Source organism: Sinocyclocheilus rhinocerous, unplaced genomic scaffold, assembly GCF_001515625.1.
Source record: "Sinocyclocheilus rhinocerous isolate Xijiao unplaced genomic scaffold, SAMN03320098_v1.1 scaffold1, whole genome shotgun sequence".
Classification (NCBI taxonomy): Eukaryota; Metazoa; Chordata; class Actinopteri; order Cypriniformes; family Cyprinidae; genus Sinocyclocheilus; species Sinocyclocheilus rhinocerous.
In genome coordinates, this window is record NW_015638974.1 from 238000 (window position 1) to 260105 (window position 22106).

General features: G+C 36.7%; 1 protein-coding gene and 1 pseudogene across 1 annotated transcript in view; one reads left to right on the forward strand and one right to left on the reverse strand.

Annotated features, from left to right (window-relative positions):
* The window catches only part of LOC107750455 (amyloid beta A4 precursor protein-binding family B member 2-like), a 45981-nt gene extending 35329 nt beyond the window's left edge, over positions 1-10652 (forward strand). The window contains exons 12-17 of the mRNA XM_016565825.1: positions 1223-1369; positions 2397-2524; positions 3724-3845; positions 6330-6445; positions 6583-6762; positions 8439-10652. Of these exons, the coding sequence (XP_016421311.1) occupies positions 1223-1369; positions 2397-2524; positions 3724-3845; positions 6330-6445; positions 6583-6762; positions 8439-8609 (864 nt within the window). The 3' untranslated portion in view covers positions 8610-10652. The remainder of the gene's footprint in view (positions 1-1222; positions 1370-2396; positions 2525-3723; positions 3846-6329; positions 6446-6582; positions 6763-8438) is intronic.
* A 4197-nt stretch (positions 10653-14849) lies between these two features.
* Positions 14850-21477, reverse strand: LOC107750456 (putative methyltransferase NSUN7; annotated as a pseudogene).
* Between the last annotated feature and the right edge of the window lie 629 nt (positions 21478-22106).

A 22106-nucleotide genomic window follows, 5' to 3' on the forward strand; every position in this document is an offset into this window, starting at 1 on the left:
TACTTAAAAATGTGATCTGTCAAGCATAAAGCATAATAAATTGTCTTGTGTTGTATTTTGCTGAAAAGCTCTCAAATGAGGTAGAGACAAAATGCTGCTTTTTAAATTTGTAGCTTGACCAAACATTAGTAAACCATAGTACATCACATAGATTTATTTACTTATCGATTGACTGTTGCAGTTAGACTATGATGTATATCGCCTAATATATCAAATCAAAGTCACGTTTTTTAACGCTAAAATTACTGTTTATTTCTCAAACTTGATATGCAATGGAAATATAGCCTTAATTTATGTGTCTCATTTGACTGGGTGGACCAGTTGTCAGTCTATACTATATACTATAGAGGCAACAGACAGATGAATAATGTAGCTCTCTGCATCGCAACTGTGCAGGAACCCCACTGTAGCTCAAGTTTAACTTTTACTGGATTTCTAATTTCTGGCTATGAGTTGTCAGATGATATTCATCTGGCGTTTATGTTACCATTCAATATACACTTCCTCCCCCAAGTCATGCTCTTTCTCTCTCTCTCTCTCTCTCTCTCTCTCTCTCTATCCCTCTTTGCTTGTTTCACACTCTTCCTCTTGAGGATCTGTTCTTTCAGCAGCAGTTAAAGTCAAACTGAAAGAGCATGACAGCATTCTGCCTGCTATTAATCTCTCGCACACACAAACACTTTTATAATGGAGGCGCCCTGTCACAGATTGTCAGAAAAGAAGAGAGACAGAATGATGGATGATTTTGCTCTCAGAGTGCTGGGAGTGAGATACAGATGAGAAAGGAGGAGGTGAACAAGTGAAAGATGAAAGAAAAACTCTTCCAGTAAAAGGGGTCTTCTCTTTTGATCTCAGCACCCTGTTATAAGAGGTGTGTGTGTGTGTGTGTGTGTGTGTGTGTGTGTAAGTGATCATGTATGTGTATGAACACTCTCGCGCTTTCTATTCTTAGAAGATGCCATGTGAAAATTTTAAGAGGTGTTTCCTCAGTTTAATCTGTCTCACTATAGAGGAGTAGGAGGATTTAGGATATGAGGTATAATGAAATGGATGTAATAGACAAACACAATACTATATTACTGGGCTTGTTCTTGTGCGAGCTGTTATTATTATGTCTTAAGTCGTATATTTGCTGCACTCTTCATTTTCATAGTGTGTAGCTGTTGCCCTGTAGTTATTTGTTACAGTCTTTGTGCTTAATCAGTGGGTTTGTTTATTACAGTGTTTTGCTGTGCGCTCTCTCGGCTGGGTAGAGATGGCTGAGGAGGATTTGGCTCCGGGTAAAAGCAGCGTCGCTGTTAACAACTGCATCCGTCAACTGTCCTACTGCAAGAATGATATACGAGACACTGTGGGCATCTGGGGAGAGGTGAGAGACAGCTTCACCCTCTCTCTCACACACACACGCACACTAACAAGATTTACAAGAACCCATGCTGGTTGACCAGTTTTACACGGTTCTGCTGGTCAACCAGCTAGACCAGCACTATAGTCTAAACACAGGAAGGCACATATAGTACATATTCATGCAAAAATACACACAATGTTTCTAAACATCATCTTGAAAAAGGGAAGGCAGAAACGGGGATAAAACATAAAAGAGACAAAAAAGAATAAACCGAAAAGAGGGAAAGCTGAAAATGTCATGCAGAAAAAAGCAAGTGAATAGAAGAGGAAGAGGAAGAAAGAGAGTTTAATGTGTTGTGACAGGACACAGGAAGAGAGCCTCTGTTGACTGGTTCCAGAAGGCTTCTAAAAAACCTTTTCTCTGGTCAAATTCTAAGGCAGCATTGCATTTATCATTAATGGAAAAATTCTGTGAAAATGTGGAGCAGGAGAAATGTTAGTTAAAATATTTTATTCAATACTCAAACGCATCAATAATTTGACAATCAAGTGGACAATTTTGACAAATAGGCTAACAATTTTACCCAATATTTTTAAAAAGCTTGTTTATTAAGTATCATCTTAGCAACATGTTAACATCCCCCAGTTGTCAAGCTGCAGTGCGCTTTGTTTGAGAGGACATGGATTATAAAATACATTTAATTCAATACCAAAAACATAGATTAAAAAAAAGTTTTAAAAAAAAGACTGTTTTACCAGTTATTTGCATGTGCTTTTTTGCATGCATTTTATGCTTTTTAGAGTATCATGTTTTTAACTGAGCAACAGCTATGGAGCTACTGTGTGCTCTGAACTCTGCTTGTTGCATGAAATTACATGAATTCATACATTTCATTCAGTACCAAAAAGCATAGTTTTAAAAATTCAGTGCTATTTAAATTATGCCTTAGAAGGCAGCTGCCTATGAAGGCAGTGGACAGCAAGAAAGCTCACAAGGTTTTGAAACTAAAGCCTTATCTTATCCTCTTGCGTTGTGCGTGTGTGTCCAGGGGAAGGATATGTACCTCATTCTGGAGAATAACATGCTGAATCTGGTTGACCCCATGGATCGAAGCGTTCTACACTCTCAGCCAATCGCAAGCATCCGTGTGTGGGGTGTCGGCCGCGATAATGGAAGGTATGCACTGGTTGCCATGGCAAAGTTTATTTTTATGGGTTAGTTAAGGAGAACATGTTAAATGAGGAAGGGTTTATGAAATGTTTAATAAATGACAGAGATAAACTGAACAAAACTGAATGATTAATAACTCACTCTGTATTTATGAAAATGTGGGAAGTGTTTCTAAAATTCTTTTGGAAACCACACAGATGGGGCATAAAGGGATTTTATGTGAGTTAAAACATTACAGTTCTCAGCTGCCATAAACATCATCAGAGTTTTATTTACGTGGAGCTAATTTTCTACTTTGCTGATCCTGTTCGGCTGACTGGTCATCTATCAACACTAATAATATTTAATCTCTGTGACCCACTGAATGTTGGCTCGAAGCTCTGCACTGTTTTAGAGTAAGCAGTTTCTGCCTAGTTAAATCAGATCAACATTTTCAAAAACCAAACTGACCTACAAAAGATGTTGAATGGATGTACATTTCAACATTACAATCCTTTTTTTATTAAAGGGAAATGCTTTTTATCAAATAAAAAAAGAATAATTATAATTATTTCAAATTTTCAGATGGCTTCTAAAAGCGTACTTTTTCAGCCAGTGTTGCCAAGTATTTTCAAAACATTAAATGCAAAAAACTTAAATGTACAAAAATGCAAGAACTGAGGAAGATGTTTTCCTCACCTTTTTTCCATTAAATAATCATTATGAAGGAATAATGGTATTTATTTTCATGTACATGCACCAATATAAAAATATATAGTAATAAATATCAGTATTTAATAGAAAAGCAGTATTTAGAATATATTAAAAAAACATTTGTTAGAACATTTTAATATACAAAAAAGAGACTTTCATACACATTTTTGAGTGATGACGGTAAAAGCAAAAGGTTTAAACAAACAGACAATGCACAGAACATTTCTTAATTTTACATCACAAGCAAAATCATCAAAAATATATTGTGACTGTTGAGTGTAAAATATTGCATGAAGCATGTGTCGTGAATTCTTCACATTTCATTTTAATTAGAGATTTTAGATCTGCAAACGTCAGCATCTCTGCACCTGTGACTTTCCTCATGTGCTCATTATCTATAACACTCTGCAAGAGATTCACTTAATGTGTCTCTGTTAATGTATTCTGATATCGAGACACTCCTCCAGCCCCTTCAAGCTTAAGGTCACTTATATAATGATTCTGGATTAAAGTCACCCCAGTGAATACTGGAGTGAGAAAGGAGGAATAGCAGGACTGTTAGAAGGTGGAGTGGGTGGAATTTCTCCAGATGGTGTGAATGAGGAGGAGGAGATTTCAGTTGAGAATTGTGGATGTACTGTATGTGTTGTCATTTACTGTGGTGAGGATCGTATTGTGGAGTACTGTGTGTTTGGTTATTAAAGTAGGTCACGGCAAGATGTTCACGTCACTAAACAGGTTACATTTGAAAGAGACTGCAACTTCCTTGCATGTTCCCTCAGATCAGGTCTTCCCTCTGATACCATCCCACACATCTACGCAAACTAGAACACGTGCCTTTTTTTCAAATTCCTTTGGGGAACCTCAGGGTTCTGTTCTCGGTTCATTTGCGTTGTTCCCTGTACCTCCTTGTAGTTTCTCCTTGACCCTCCAGCACTTTTTCCAGTTGAATCCTGCTGAGGTGCTGTAAAACAGCCCATTTTGAACAGGTTTACCAGCCTGGTTTCATTCTGGACATTATTGAGTGCATTGAGTTCATCTGGTTTTATTCTCTTTCTCTCTCAGTCTGTTAAATCTCTAATTATCACACTGTTACATATTCATGTTTCTTACTGGCTGCACACTGAGAGCCTCATGTTTTGAGGTGTCACATACATCGTGATAAATTTCTGAATACTCTTGTCACACCTGCTGGTCTCGTTTTCTCTCTTTTCCCTCTTATTTTATTTTTCTTTCATACATACTTATTATTGGTGTTTGGAAAAGACAGTGCTGCTAAAATTTCCCCACAGCATGTTCCAGCCATTGTTGTTGAGATACGCATCCTGCCAATGACATTTTTATGGTCTATTAGTAATGCACATGTTCTGAAATACCTGTACACATCAGAACCCTTTCATGAAATACAAGCAGAACATGTTTCTGTCAATCCTTCATTGTTTCATTAATGGGCTTCATTGTGTGTATTTTCTCATAATGTTTTTTTTAAAATCTTTTACTTGACTGCTTTCCGGGACTCAGAGAGAGGTAAATTGATTTACCCTATTATTACTTATATTCACATCATTGCCTGGTTGTAGTCTCTTCCTGGACATTTTGTTCATAATAGTTTATTTTTAGCAGAAATTATAAAGAATGTGTGTAATACAGCTGGAGGTGTAAGTTTAGAGACACTCATTCATCTTAGATAGCCACATGCACCTGCATATACCGGTAGTAGGTGATGTGTGTGCATTTTATCCATGGTTATATTTTACACCATTTTTTGTTTGCCTGAAATGTGGGTGTGTTTATTTTAAGTAACTGTTTTTTAAATTGACTGTCTCTGTTAAACTAAAGGGCACATCATCCATCAGGGTATTTTAGGACAGTTCTTTGCATATGCACAAACACAGAAATACACACAAACTCTCATTCACAACTCACATTATAACCATGTGTCTGTTCATCTGCATTGTTTATTGATCGTTTTTATTAAATAAATTAAAATATTTGCTTAAAGTCAACATGAAATCAAAGTGGACTCTATTTACTTTCAAAATGCACATTCCTGGTCTAAAAAAAGCAACATTTTGAGCAAAAAGGTTAGAAAATCATGTTTTTGTCATAGACTACGTACAGATTGGATTCAGAATGATGATCAAAACATAGATAGAGTCGATTGCTTCCATCAACACATCCAAAGCTTCACAGTCCTATAGCACTTCCTGATATTTCATTCGGTAACATTAGGCAGTTTTGATTTATATGCTGTTTAATGTTTGATGATTGCGTTATTTTACATATGCATCTGCTTTAACATACACAACCACTTGTTTCTGCTGTTTCTTCACCGTGTTTTGATCAGAAGATGTGTAATAGCACCTCCTATCGTATAATAGCCAAAACACGGAAAGATGGAAAATTCAGCCGATGGCAGAGAAAGAGTTAATAATATGATATGCATACTTTTCTTCACATTTAACACATACAATCCTCCCCGAATTCTGGATTTCTGAATAAATTGGTCATAAAATTTAATTTGATCTTTAACAAAAGACAAACACAATCTGCTTGAACTAACAAATAATGCTTTTTTGTTTTTATTAAAAAACAATGTAAACATTCACGAAAAAGTATGTACATCCTTGATCTTCCACCAAATCAGCCATGCAAAACTGTCAGACATTTGGCACTTTTAGTTCAGTGATATTTTTGAGATGTCTTGTGTGCATTGTTCTCTTGAGATCAAGCTTTTGTATCCCTTTCCAACTTTATGTAAGTCAACAATTCTGTGTTTGGAGAGCTCTTTTTTTGGATGGTTCACATCAGACAAAGCGTCTTGTGAAAAGCAAACATTGTAATTGTTGGTTTATAGGGCAAGGTGAGTCTGACCTCCAATCTTGTCTAATTGATTGGACTCCAGGTTAGATGACTCCCGACCCCAGTTAGCTTTTGGAGAAAACACTTCCACCCTACATTTAAGCAGACTGTGTTTGTCTACTGATGTGACTTAGCTGAAGATCAGATCAAATTTTATGGCTAGTTTATGGTGAAATCCAGATAAAGCCAAAGGGTTCCCATAGCTTTTCTTGGACCCATACATGCTATTACAAGGTCAGATGACACTGTTTTCTAGGCATGGACATTCTCAACGGTGCAATAGACAGTTTGATGACATCATCAATCCGAGAAGACTGGATTCCTGTGAAACTGAATGTAGCTGACGCAACAGTCACAGTCATCAAAGAAAAGGCAATGTTAAACCCAATAATATCCTGCCAAAATAGTTGTGTTTTACTAAAGTACAACTTGTTGTGTTTATGCAGTTGTGCTTATGATCTTTGGAATATTGATTCATGTATGATTCTTGATGTGACCACCTATATTAGGAGGAAGAGGAGGTCCTAGTGGAGTGTCGTGTGCGTTTTCTGTCATTCATGGGAGTTGGAAAAGATGTGCATTCATTCGCGTTCATCATGGACTCTGGGAGCCAGCACTTTGAGTGTCATGTGTTTTGGTGTGATCCCAATGCTGGCAGTGTGTCAGAGGCTGTTCAGGCAGCGTGCATGGTGAGTTATGGCACCAGAAAAACACCAGTTCTCCACCACATCAAATGTAAATGGGCACTATAGCTTTAGAATTAAACAAAATCAATGTCATGGCCAGAGCTGGGCAATATAGCTACAAAAATGATATCTCAGAAATTGTCAGCCTATTGAATGTATATACAGCTATGGAAAAAATTAAGAGACCACTTGAAAATTCTCAGTTTCTCTGGATTTACTGGATTACTAGGTATGGGTTTGAGTAAAATGTTAATATCTGTGTTATACTATAAAGGTCTGGTAACATTTATTTCAAATAAAAATATTGTCATTTAGAGCAATTTTCCCCCAGAAAATGACAATTGGTTTTCATTTGTTGTGATTGAAAATCAGGGTTATTCCACCAAATATTGATTTCTTAACTCTTCTAAAGTTAAAACATTGGTATTGGTATTGTGTTGTCTGAAAACATGGCATCTTTTTTGTTATTTTGACCAATTGTCATTTTATGCAAAAAATGCTCTAAATGACAACATTTGTATTTAAAATTTGGAGAAAATGTCATCAGTATTTTACAGAATAAAACAAAAATTATGTTTTACTCAAACACATAACTATAAATCATAAATCCAGAGAAACTGGGAATTTCTTAATTTTTTCTATACCTGTGTATGTATAGTTTGCGGTCAGTACGAATTTTTTAAAGAAATGGATTTTATTCGGTTAGTATGCATTAAATCAAAAGTGACAGTAAAGACATTTATAATGCTACAAAAGGTTTCTTATTTAAATAAATTAAGATAAATGTAAATACATTTCCACAAAAATATTAAGCAGCTTTCAGCTTTCAACACACAATAATAATAGGAAAATGTTTCTTGAACAGAAAATCAGCATATTAGAATTATTTCTGAAGGATGGAAGGCTGGTGATGGATGCTGAAAATTCAACTTTGCCATCACAGGAATAAATTACATTTATACAAATATATTACAGTTATTTTAAATTGTAGTAATATTTCACAATATTACTTTTTTCACAATTTTCCTGAATTTTTGATCAAATATACGCATCCTTGGTGAACATAAGAGAGTTCATTCAAAAACTTTTTAAAAAATCCCACTGTATATCCACTGCCCTTCATATATGTATTTTAATAAATATTAATAACAGTACATGGCCATAAACAGCTACCTTAATAAAATGTAAGAAAATAAAATACAGAGCATTCGGAAAGTATTCAGACCCCCTTCACTTTTTTCAATTTTGTTATGTTGCAGCCTGATATTACAATAATTTAAATTCATTTTTTTCTCCTTAATCTACACTCAGTAGCCCATAATGACAAAGTGAAAACAGAATTTGTATATTGTACACTGTATATTTGAAAAATTCCACACAGACACATCTATGAATAAAACTTGATGGCCAAAAAACATTAAAATCATTGTAATATTCACAATGTTGCTTAATCATTGTAAATACCTGATTTATCACCCACCCTTAGTCAAGACCATATATTAGATCAGTATCACAGCTGTAGTGTCCAAACAACAACCCAACCTTAAGTCTCGTCCATTCTATTAAAAGTTTTGTTATTTCATAAGTTTAAAGTTTAAAAAAAGATCTAATCCGACCGAGCCTGTTTCATTGCATGCAACACATGAATTCATTCCTTGTTTTCTTCTTTTTCTCTGCAGTTGAGGTATCAGAAGTGTCTGGTGGCACGCCCTCCATCTCAGAAAGCCTGCTCACAGGCACCCCCTGCTGATTCAGTCACACGCCGTGTCTCCACCAGCGTCAAACGTGGAGTTCTGTCCCTTATCGACACGCTCAAACAGAAGAGACCAGTCACTGAGCTCAACCAGTGATCTGACATACGAGCACGCACACTCACCGTCACGCTCTGCATGCTTAAAACTATCAGAATGTCCTGTACATACCTGTCCAGTCACGTGACGGAGATGAAGAAGAACTCGAGGGCGAAAACGGTCTGAAAATCAGTAATTATGAAATGAGCTGATGCCAAGAAAATACACCCTTTACTCGCACACTCACACACACCTAGTCCAGTATCTACAAGCCTCTCTCTTCCGTCTCATGCGATTATCTGCATGGGAAGCCACGCCACTCCAGCATGACTGAAACCAACAGGCTCCGCCCATCTATAAGATCCACCCTATCTGGACAAAGCCTCCTCAAAGAGATTTGTGTAATTCAACAAGAACAAACAAGGCTGCTTCACTCAACAGAGCTTCTTCATAGACCATATGTGTGTGCGGGTGTGTAGAGGAGCTTGATGCTGCTTCATTTGCTAAAGGATGTTCATAAGTGTCATAAAAGCTATTTTTTGTTGCATTCTTTATTATCCTGAGAGAAGAATGGGTGGATGAGAGGAACTGTGCTCTGTGTTCCATTCAAAGTTGGATGACGGATATTCTTACTTGATATCTTCTGACCAAGTTGCTCCAGTGTTCAGTGCTCAAAAGATGAGGTGTGAAGGTTGCGGTAACATTAGCGATATTTTGGTGACATTTCGGTCCGTTGCTAATTGTCAGTAGTGCAGCGACGTATGAAGCACAACTTGCATAAAAGCTACAATTGGTCAACACAGTAAATTCATATTAACAACTTGTGAAATCCAATCATTTGGATACCTATTGGAACAAAGGTAAACGTGACCGCACCTTAAGGCAACAAAACAACACTATATTAGCAGTGCATTAGTTCAGCGTCAACAATGAAGTCTTCTAGCAACCAAATTACGGAGAATAAATGCGCAAGTTGGAAGTTCGACTTCAAGGGAAGTACCTTTGCGCTTTTCCAAGTAGGAAATTCCAGCTTTTTGAGTTGAGTGAAACCACATTAACGTCGAAGCTTTCACCAAATGGTTTTGTTTTCTTCAAGAAGCTCTGCTGACACGTTCATCTTCACCTGAAGTTGATGAGGAGGCTTAGAAAAGATGCCAATATGAAACAGACTTGCTCTGCATTAACACAGCTGGAAGGACACGACCTGTTCAGTGTGTAGATGTAAAGTATGAATGTGCTTTTTATATTTCCAAAGTGAAATTGCCTTTTTGTTTTTTCTTTGAAAGAGAGAATGTTGTGGAAGAGAACTGAATTACTCATGGAGCAAAATACAGGAGGCGGGAAGAACTTTGTCTAGAGTCAAACCCTTCAATCGTGTCAATTCTGCTTTGAACCCCAGCGTAGTGCTTGCTTCCTCCAGAGGCTCTCCAGTGACTGAAAGTCAAAAATACCTGACCTATAGGAACTATCTGCAGCACATCCAAGTTAGTGAAAAACTCCAATGTCTATGAAGAGCTATTTCAGTTCCAGCATCCATTCCTCACGTTTGGATGCCATTAGTGGCTCTACGTGTCCTGATTGTGTTTCACAAATTTGTATTTTAATTTTTTTGACCCGCACGCACCTATGTGGTCTTGCTGTGCTCTGGCGTGCCACCTGTAGTCCTAGACTTACCCTTTCTTTCACGAGGGTTTTGACGAGTCACTTCTGTGTGTACATATAGTATCTATATATAGCAAACATCATATCATAAGGCTTTATTTTTCAAATTTCAGATACTTTTATTTTGTCGCTTTTTTTTTGGTTTTGTTTATTTTGGTCATACTTGCCTTGGCATGTCTTGCGATCCCGTTTATTCTGGCCATACTGTAAAAAAAAATCATATATGTGTTGTAGATAAACCAACTGATAAAACAAAGAAAAGAAGAAGAGTGAAAGATGGTAGAGATTGTGAATACGAATTTATTTTATGGTCCTTTTTAGGAGAGCTAGCTCTAGGGGAGGAGATGTGAACTGTAAGTGTCTATCTATGCATTCTTTTAGCTCTGAAGAAGATTTGAGAGGAAACAAAAGACACATTGCCTTGCATGTCCTGCGACAATTTAAAAATATATTGTGACTGTTGAGTGTAAAATATTGCATGAAGCATGTGTCGTGAATTCTTCACATTTCATTTTAATTAGAGATTTTAGATCTGCAAACGTCAGCATCTCTGCACCTGTGACTTTCCTCATGTGCTCATTATCTATAACACTCTGCAAGAGATTCACTTAATGTGTCTCTGTTAATGTATTCTGATATCGAGACACTCCTCCAGCCCCTTCAAGCTTAAGGTCACTTATATAATGATTCTGGATTAAAGTCACCCCAGTGAAAGGAGGACAGAAATAAAATATTGATGATAGAGAGACGTGCTAATGAAAGTTTAATCCAGTGTTATAGGGGCTGCCCGTATGTGTAGCTGTATGTGAAGAGTGTTTGTGAGGTCATCCAAAAGTTGCATATGAATCTCTCACACACTAAAGAGCTTTCCTGCTTTAGTCCCAGAAGAGCTGACAGGTTTGTGTGTTAGTGAGTGTGTGTGAATGATGCAGGGGTGGAATGCAGCATACTTCATCAGGGATGCTGAATCACAGTTTTGCCTCACTGAGTGTAAGCAGTACCACATTCTGACCAGCAGATGGCACTCTTCATATGTTCTCTAAACAGGAATCATGCTTCAGGCTGGTTTTTTTTTTTAGATTTATTGTGTAGTCTGCATGTGTACGCATGTGTTTGCATATGATCATTGTGTCCTCCTATGCTAATACTCCACTAAGCCCATCAGTAACATTTTCCTCCCAAGAGGTTACCGTAGCGACAAGCGAAACGAGAGGGGGAGGGTAGAAGGAATGCTGGGATTGGATGGAAAGAGAGAGAGCAAAAATGAGAAGGGGGTAAAAAAGAGAGAGAATGAGTGTAAAGAGGTGAGCTGCATGTTTTTAACAGAGCAGAGGATGAGGCGAGGAGGTGAAAATCTGTAGAAGAGGGGTACGGCATAATGTTAAAGCGGGGAAAACACATTCATTAATAGATGTGAGTATTTTTCTCTTTTTCTGTCCATCGTTTTTCATTATTTACTCTGTAATTCACCTAACTTGAGACAGTACACATGAATAAATTTAAGCCATATTTTCTACAGCATGGCATTTGTTGTTTAGTAGTTTTCAGTTGAAGTATGTACTGGAGTGAGAAAGGAGGAATAGCAGGACTGTTTTTTAGCTCTGAAGAAGATTTGAGAGGAAACAAAAGACACATTGCCTTGCATGTCCTGCGACAATTTTAAAAAATGAACAGAAATGATATTTTTTATTTTATTTATTGTATTTTATATCGGTATATACTGGTTTCATTGTGATGTATCATATGCTTAGACATTCTTTACCCTGTATTGAACAACAAATCAAACACGAAATGTCAATTCAAATCACTGTACAGTTGCTCTGGTGACCCTCAAAGAGCTGTGTATCTCAGACGCTGACTGCCATCGTAACATAACATTTGAAAGGCCTTTGTAGGACCTTTACATTCTGCCCAAACCAATATTAGACGTAGGTATAGGCTAGTATACGCTATATGGCCAAAAGTATGTATGGCTATTTGACTATTTAATTTGCAACAGGTGCATAAAATCAAACAATCAATCTCCTTTTGGACCCTTCACTCAAAAATGTGGTCTTTGAGAAATCTCAAAACCCTTAATGCTTTTTTTTAAAACGTGGCGCCCAACGCAGGGTCTCCCCAGCGGGAACCTTGGTATCAATTTGACGTCAAATATTAGTCAAGACTTGATCAAGATGCTGTAACATTATTTTTAATTCAGTTTGGACTGCAGTTTCTTGGGTGAAAATAGGAAGTTAATCCCACACTGAAATTGGTTTAATGCATATGTAGGTCAATATGTTTGACATTCAATTTACGTCAAATCAATGTCATGTCAAGTTTTTGATGTCAGTTTGATTTGCATATTTGACCTGTTTTTTTTTTTGACGTCAGTTTTGATGTCTTTTCAACATCAATTGCCCACTGGGTCAAGACGAGTTTTAACAATGCGTTTTAAAAACGTGGCGCCCAGCGTAGGGTCTCTTAACACTTCTAAAAGTGTTAACTTGATGTATTTTAACCCAACATAGGATCTCAAGACACATTTTTATGAGTTTCATTTATATAGCACTTTATGCAATACAGCTTGTTTCAAAGCAGCGTTATGGTTTTAGACAAGGAAATAGTGATGCAAACTAAATTAAAGCAGCTCTAAAAAGATAATAGTGATTATTTAGTTGAAAACAGTTCATTATTGATTCAGTTTGGTTCAATAACTGTGTAAAGTCCATTAATTATAGCTTGATGCATTTTAAAAACACGGTGCCCATGCGTGAGACGCTAAAAGACATGGCTAATAATGCATATTTACAATAGCAAAACAATTCAAAAGCCTTGCAGTGAAACATTTTTAGCATAATACAGTAGGATGCACTGGAAGCTGTTATAATGTCCTATTAATGATTTGTATGATTTATATTATATTAGACATCCATTTGGTCAATTAGTGTATGTTCCAAAATGTCAATTTAAACAAATTTCCTCAACAGACATATTCATCAAGACTGTTCCAATCAGATTTTATCAAAATTAGAGCACATTTGTTTGGGCAGTATGTAGATGTTTAGCTAGTTTAACTATAACCATTACTCCTGTATCCTGACCACACGAGGCCTCTGCTTTCACCCTGCTAATCAGAGTTTGAGATGGTGAAATAAGTGTCATCTGTATAAACATGTTAAAATGACCTGATGCAAATCAATCTGCCTGTGTACTGCACCCCTTCAGTCTCCCCCTCTTATCATCTCTGTTGCAGTTTTGAAGAAGTGCATGTTGGTTTTTGTTCAGTTTTATTTTTCATGTGAATTTCACTCTGTGATGTTGGGCCTTATACAACTCACTGTTTTCTTTTGAATAATTTTTTGTTTGTTTTTTTGGAGGGGTTCACAGTAAATAAGAATCAATCACACTTTATGTTTCAAAATGAATTCAGTGGCAACTGGCAAAGTCAGCTGTGACACGCAAAACCAGAAAGAGGAAGGAGGCTTATGGGTAATGTAGTCCAGTACAATAATTCAGCATAGAATCGGCATTCTCATGTTAGCCAAGAATAGTGTGTTTGACTCGAGTGTTCTTGCATGGTGAATCACTCTGATCGACGATTATCAGGAGAAATCTCATCACAAGGATTAACAAGCTAAGAATCAACACTACTGGTGAAATACACTCAAACACACGTTTTTGTGGAAACGTTGGCTTTCTCTGCTCTACACTAATTTGTACACCATATAAATGTAAACTGTTGTGAAAATAAATGGCATATCACAAAATACATAAAATGTTTCTGGCTGTTACTTGATTTAATAAAATATAGTCTACTGTTATGGCCTAATGAGCTATTGAATGTAACTATTTGAAATTTTCAAATTGTTGTGGTGAAATTGTACGATCTGCTTATGGCCCATTGATTTTTAGGGGGTGGACCTTCATGCTTTGCATTTCTCTAAAAAGCGTACGTTTTGTACTAGTCAAATTGTACACATTGGATATTCATAGTTTACAATATATTTGGGCCAATAAAGCTTTAGTGGCATAATTACTAAAGTCACAATGAAATATATTTTCTTCCATATTATGACTTGGTTCTACCCATTGCTTGTTGGTTGGATGGAGGCAGACAGGCTGATATATTTACAGTCGGTTATAAGAAAGGGCTAACCAGATCAAACGTTGGGAGAAGTCCAACATTTGTCATCAGAGACGTCGTTTTACCAGAAAATTGAATTATGACATTTTGGTTAATAAGTTGCCTCAAACGTATTCCTCAAAATGAATAAAAACAGTGAAATGCAAACTCAGAATATGATGCAAACCTGCAATAATTAAATATGTTAAATGACACAAATATCCTTATAAAAAAATAAATAAAGATACAAAATATTGTTTAAATTAAATGAGATAGAAATGTGGTTTAAATACACCATGTGGTGCATATTGATACAAATCAGTTTTTTTCATATTTGTAGTCCAACACACAAAATCAGGACCTTCCTTTCCAGGTAACAAATCACAAACAAAATGTGTTCAACATAGTATACATGATACTAACAGTTACAGTATTGCCAAAGTACAGCATACATCAACATTAATAAACCAACTATGCCGTTTTAGTCATAAGATCAGTACCTTGCTTTCAATGGCGATATACTGGTCTGCACACATTGTTTACTACAATTCTTTTGTATGGAAGCACAAGGGATGTGTATTTATGAACAACAGGTTGTAGCTCAGCGCCATGTCTGTGAATGTAAAACGATGGAGTCTCTGCCTTTGGCAATGCTGCTGGAAGAGGAAAGACTGCTGGAGAAATTAGAAGACATGGAGGAGTACAGTCGATAGGAGGATGAAGAGAGACGTGAAGAACGGAGTCAACTCTCTTGACCGGATTTCCTCCCTGGCTTCCTTAAAGGCTTCTGATTTGATGTCCTTTTTTGGTTTAACGGACTCTCGTTGAGACAAATGTCTGGATCTGTGCGGTGACCCCGGGGTTCTGAAGTATGTCCGGAAGTATGACCATATTAGCCCGGTTCTGTCAACACTGCACTGGCTACCTATTAAATATCGTATAGATTTTACGAGTCCTCTGCTCAATGTGGCTTTGCTGCAGCCTGAAATTGAACTGCTGGTTTTGTCTGGCCAGAGGAGAACTGGCCCCCCGACTGAGCCTGGTTTCTCCCAAGGTTTTTTCTCCATTCTGTCACCGATGGAGTTTTGGTTCCTTGCTGCTGTCGCCTCTGGCTTGCTTAGTTGGGGACACTTCATTTCCAGCGATATCGTTGACTTGATTGCACAGACACTATTTAAACTGAACTGAGCTGGATGATGACATCACTGAATTCAATGATGAACTGCCTTTAACTGAAAAATGAGTGTTTACTATTGTCATTTTGTATTATTGACACACTATTTTCCTAATTAATGCTGTACAGTTGCTTTGACACAATCTGTATTGTTAAAAGCGCTATATAAATAAAGGTGACTTGACTTGACTTGACTTCTGATGGCAGGGGGTTTGCTCTGAGGTGGAGTTGGTTTTAATGGAGGTAATGTTTGCGTGTTGAGGGAAGGTGCAGGACTCTCTTGCGTGGAGGTCGAGACCTGCTCTGACGTTCTTTACAAGTTCGAGAGTTTTTTCTCCTGGATTGCTTAGCAACTTTAGCTCGAGGCTTACGACCTTTTGGATGCTTCTTTTGTACAACGGTTTTTATTGTTGGATGATTGGTCTAGAACACTGGAATGATTTGTAGTGCTGGGTGTGGCATCCATAACTGTTGATTTTTGACTTGAAGTGGGATCTTGTGTGATTGTGGGACCGTCATTCAGGACTCTAAAAGTGTGTTTTGAAGTGGCTGCTGTCTGGCTGACTGTATCGGCGAGCACACTGTCAGCTAGAGGACTCCGACTGATCTTCACTGATGCGGGAGGCTCAGTTAGGGAGGAAGGCGGAAGAACTGGTGTGGATCCTTTTAGTTTTTTTCTCTTTTTTGGTCTCTCTTCGTTCAGGGGGTCAGGAGGCATCAGCCCCCCCAACAAACCTTTAGCAGCAGCTTGTGCTAAAATATCCTGCACCGTTTCTACCTCTGCTGGGTCCTGCTGTTAGAAAGAAAACACACACACATATGCATAGTGGAATATTACATATAGGGAGACTGGGGCTAGTTGTCACAAAGGTTTTATCTCAGTAGTCTCAGCCACAGACGGCACTTCCACAGTCTGCCGACAGTCCATTCACTGACCATCTGCTGCATTCTGCTCACAAACCTGGAACGTCCTGTAAACTCTAATCTGACTGGCTGATTTTACACAACTCCTGACAACATTAAACCGAAGGTGGATTTTAATCGAAAAGTTGAACCATGTTCTTGGGATGTCAGAATGGGGCAAGTTGTCTCATGTTTTAAACCGATTTAATAAATTAACACATTTATTTTTAAATACACTACCATTTAAAAGTTTGGAATTGGGAAGACTTTTTAAATGTTTTTGAAAGAAGTCACCAAGGCTGCATTTATTTGAACAATATATATATATATATATATATATATAGTGAAATATTATTACAATTGAAAATAACTGTTGTCTATTTTTAATACATTTTAAAATGTAATTTATTTCTGATGCAAAGCTGAATTTTCAGCATCTTTACTCCAGTCTTCAGTGTCACATGATCCTTCAGAAATGTTTCTAATATGCTGAATCGTGCTGCTTAATAATTTTGTGGAAATCCTGATACATTTTTTTGAGGAAGTAAAAAAAACAAATTTTATTTGAAATAGAAATCTTTATAAATGTTTTTACTGTCACTTTTGATCAATTTAATGCATCATTGCCAAATAAAAGTATTAATTTCTGTGAAAAAAATATATAAAACTATTATATAATTTAACTATTTTTATTTATTTATTCATTTAGTGTTTCACAATTGTTTTACTATCAATGATTAATGGCAGATTGTGATAATGAAAGCTTTTGGGGCCAATGTTCAATTTAATTATTATTTAAATGTAATAATAAAAACAACAACAAACATATACAACTATTCATCGTAGTACAAAAGTGACAACTAGCCCCAGTCTGTATATGCTGTATAAAGTGCAAAGGCAAGCTTTGACACATACACACACAAAAGAAGCGACAGCCTTGTTTCTCTTGCTGTGTGTGGTCTTGTGAGGATGCTAATGTGATCAGACACGTGTGTTCATTATTTAGTGCGAACCAGAGCTACACTGCCAGTATTTAGGACAGCAATGCATCAAGCTCTGCATGAGAGCGGTGTGTGTGTGTGTGTGTGTGTGTCACACACACTTTCCTTCACGCTTGTTTAGATACAAACAGAGCATATGAATCCCAGCATGTCATCATGTCTGTAGAAGTCCCTTTATATATGTTACAAAATCTGTTAGTCATTAGATTTTCTCTCTTGTCTTCTTTCTCACCTCTCTTTTCATCACACAGAGGAAACAGCCATTTGTGACGTCAGATGCCTGAGTTCTCTTCCTCATCGTCCCATCCTGCACTGACCACCCTGAGAAAAATATGAAGAGAGCGAGAGATGTTTTGTGTTGTAAATTCAATCCAGCTCATATCCATTTTCTCATAACTCAAACATTCACATAATCCTTCCCCCACTAAGCTAGCTTCCGTGGATTAACTGCTGTTTCCATGGATACAGCAACTTTAAATCCTTACAGTTAGTGGCGTGTGACAGGAAAGACTTGATGCTTGGACAGTGTGTGTGTGTGTGTGTGTGTGTGTGTGCACCTGAACGGCACAGCTTTTGCTTTGCTGTCTGCGTTCTCAAGCGCTGTCTTCATGAGTCGTTCATTCTCCTCTGGATACACTGAGCATGTGCAGAACACCACAGCTTTCACCTTAAGAACTGAAGTTAACCAAGTTAGGTCATTATAACTCAGATGATGTGCACTAGTCAATGAATTATTTATAATAAAAAAAATGCATTCAAAAATGTGGGGTCAGTAATATTTTTGCTGCATTTATTTGATCAAAAATACAGTAAAAACCGTAATGTTGTGAAATATTATTACAATTTCAAACAACTTTTTTATTTTAATATATTTTAAAATGTAATTTATTCCTGTGATAGTGATGAATTTTTAGCAGCCATTACTCCAGTCTTTTGTCATCATTTGGTGACGATATATATATAATTTTTTACATTTTATTTTACTTTATTATATTTGAAGTTCAGGACAATTAATGCAGTTAATTGATCAAATTGATTTACAAAAAAAGTTCTTACCTATGGAAACCCAGTGACCACCTCAGAGTTTATTTTTTATTTTTTAATTATGATAGTTATGAAAAATTATTATTAAAAAATATCAAATTTCCAAAACACAGAGACGGGCTTCCATTGAAATCTTTTGGGCAATTTGAGACATTGTTGAGAATTTCTAAAACTCTAGAGAGTGCATTTTCCTCAGAAAATACTTCAGCAAAGGTCTCAACTTGCTCTTCAATTTAGGAGGAGACATCGTTGAGATTTTTCTTTTCATGGGTTTCACAGAACATCAAATATAAGATGAATGACTTTTCACAGGGCAGACCTGCTCATGCTGACCTACAAAGGTTGTCCTCCACCTGTCTGACTTCCTTTATAAGTCCCTCCTCTGCTCTTTTAATTGGTTCTCTAGGCTGGAACTTCCTGTCCAGGAGGTCACAGAGTATGACCACCACAAGCGCCATAAGATCATCTGGTTGAACATACACACAAGCTCACCCATCCAACACATCAAAGTCAATAATGATATGAAGATAAAAGGGCGGATGTCAGTCATAACAGACCCGCCATTTGCTGAGAACGGTAAAAGTAGCTGTGAATCAGGATCTCCTCCAGTAGATCTTGGCCTGTGATGGAAGGAGAGAGACACTGATGTTATGATAGCACTGCTATACTGCAGTGGATAGCTGTAATACAACAGCATAATATGAAGAGTTAAAATGGGGAGCAAAAAACTCAGCCATATACTCCTAAAATACCCAACAGCAAAACTGATGTGTGAGAGTTACAACAGTTTTGCTGAGAATTGAATTTAAAAATAGCTGGATTCCAACTCAGACTTTCTGAATTTTAAAAATGAATGTGAACAATATAATTTCGAAAATATTTAAATGAATCCCGTCAATTTTAAAATGAAAATAATCAGCATTCAGGATGTCTTCTAAAATATTTTGTTTGTGGAGGAAAATTTATTAAACATTTTTTTAACATAGATCTAAGATTTTTTTTTATTATTATTTACCCAAACAAGAAAAAAACAACAACTAATAATTACTATAAAAAATAGTTTTGCTCCTTTAATATATTGTATAATATATTAGACTGATAAGCTTATGTATGATTTTTCTGAATTGTATATACATTTAAATCATTTGTTGTCTTTGTGTTTCTGGATGATAGAACTGACCTCATGCTCACAGTTCAGCGCAGCCATTAAAGTGTTACAGCAGCCAGCTAACTGATGTCTGACCTGACTACACTAAAAGCAAATAGATGTCCTTAAAAAAAATATAAGAGTAAAAAGCCTTCCTAAGCAAAAAGTTTGAGAGTGAGTGAGTGAGTGAGTGAGTGTGTGTGTGTGTGTGTGTGAGAGAGAGAGAGACGAAGAGAGTAGAGGAATGAGTCAGAGACCTGTGTGTGAAAGATAAGCTACAAGAAGAAACTCAACCAGAATGTGACCAGACATTCCCAAATGATTGATTCAGGACCTCAGTAATGGAAAGACGAGGGGGAAGGCAAGGAAAGATGAGGTCAGAAGAGAAGAAATGACAGGAAACATGGAGAGTATGCAGCTTTTCCCAAAAACCACAACCCAAAAGTCAGTCTATTCCCTTCAAATCTATGTTTTCTGATATCAAGCTTCGGAAACAATACAACAAAACTATTTTGGTAACACTTTACAATTAGTTAACATCAGTTAATGCATTAACATGAACTAACAATGAGCAAGATTAAAGTATTTATTCATCTTTGTTAGTTAACAAAAATACAAAAAATGCTCACTGTTAGTTCATATTAGCTCATGTCCATTAAATAATGGTCCCACTTTATATTAAGTGGCCTTAACTACTATGTACTTACTAACCTACCCGTTTCCCACCTCAATAGCAGCAAAAGTGTTTTGCAATACAATATGAACACAATAAGTACACTGTACTTAGTTAAGGCCACTTAATATGAAGTGGGACCAATAATATTAACAGATGTCTTATAATAAGTGGCTAATATGTGTCTTTCAATGGGCAATTTTGAAAATATTTAATTTGTCCCCAAATCGTAAATATGTGGATAATGCAAACAATGTTTAAAAAAAGGCACGAGAAACAAAGAAGAAAAAAAAGGGTTAAAAGTAATATATTTTATATCAATATAAATATTTACAAATATTTTTTTAAATATTCTATGACATTAAATGATGTTTTTAACCCAATTATTTAACATTTCATTTGCACCTAACAGGGTTACTTTAGTGTTTGTATCATCAGAGACCACCAAAGAAAAAAAGTGACAACCAACCCCAGTCTCCTCTACAACATTATAAAATGGAAAAGCTCTCCTCTGCTGTACTGTAGGACAAGAACAATGGAATTCTGGGTAACAGTAATATACGTTTATGACTCTTCATATGTTTCCAACTGCACCTTTGAGTCATGAGGAACTGAATAATTGATGTTAAAGATTTGTGGGCCGCAAAAAGTATGACATCAGTGACCACCGGGACATTAACTGCACACTGCAAAAACAATCGAGATCAACTGGACACATCAGATTCTTGTGCCTTCTAAATCTCATCACTATCTTTATGACATTTACAGTGTTACCCAAGACTTATTTTGCTTCTTTATGGAATTTATCATACCAGATCAGGCAGGTAAATTCCACTTGAAATTCTCATCCTGATAAACATACAAACTCAGTTTTGATTTGAGGCCTGGCTTTATTTTGTCACTCACATTTCAGGGTGTTAAACGCCAGCTCATATGCCCAGAGCTCATTCTGCTTGGTGTTGGCGTCTCCGTCGTCAACAACTCCAGAATCATCATCATCATCATCATCATCATCATCACCTCTGGGACAGAAGCGCCTATAGCGAATGAGTCGGGGAGCGAGGTCTTTCTCCACATGTGTTTTCTGGAAAATAGCTGCAGCATGAATGTACACAGAGTCTGAGAATCCCAGAGGTGTCTCCTCCCTCTCCATCTTGATCCTTTCTGTGGGCACTGCAGTGAGCCTCTTTTTAAAGGACTGAGTACATACTTTTCTCATTGGACCCTTAGGAGAGACTGGATTGTGTGCTTTAGGTTCAGTGATGTGACGTCAGGTAGATCGGAGTCCAGTGTGGAGCTGAGAGTCTGTTTAACCATTCTGAAAAAAATACTGCATTAGTGATTATTATAGATCATTATAGTATTATTATAAAGACATTATTTAGTCCAGCTTTCAACTAGCCTCAGTCAGCGACTATATAAAAGCCAATTATTTCACTTGTAAACATGTTTTCTCACTTAGTATAATGTAGTCTTTGCATAAATGAAACTATAGGGATCATCATATTTGGGGGTCCTTGGCATCTGATTTAGTCTATTTAAAAATATTTTGTATACATAGTATTTTGACCCTGTATGTAAAATAATATACAGCATACAGTTATATATGGATATACAGTTGAACCATAAAAGTCTGACACCACTAGAACTTGTGCATAAAAACAGTGCAGAACCTTACATATACACTGTAAAAAAAAATCTGTGACATTTACGGTAAAATACCGGCAGCTGTGGTTGCCAGAATTTCACCGTTAAAAATATGGTAGCAATATTTTAGGTTTTACAGACTTAACTCAAATTCACAATAAAAAAACGTATTTCATTAACTGATGTAATGTTAATAAACCA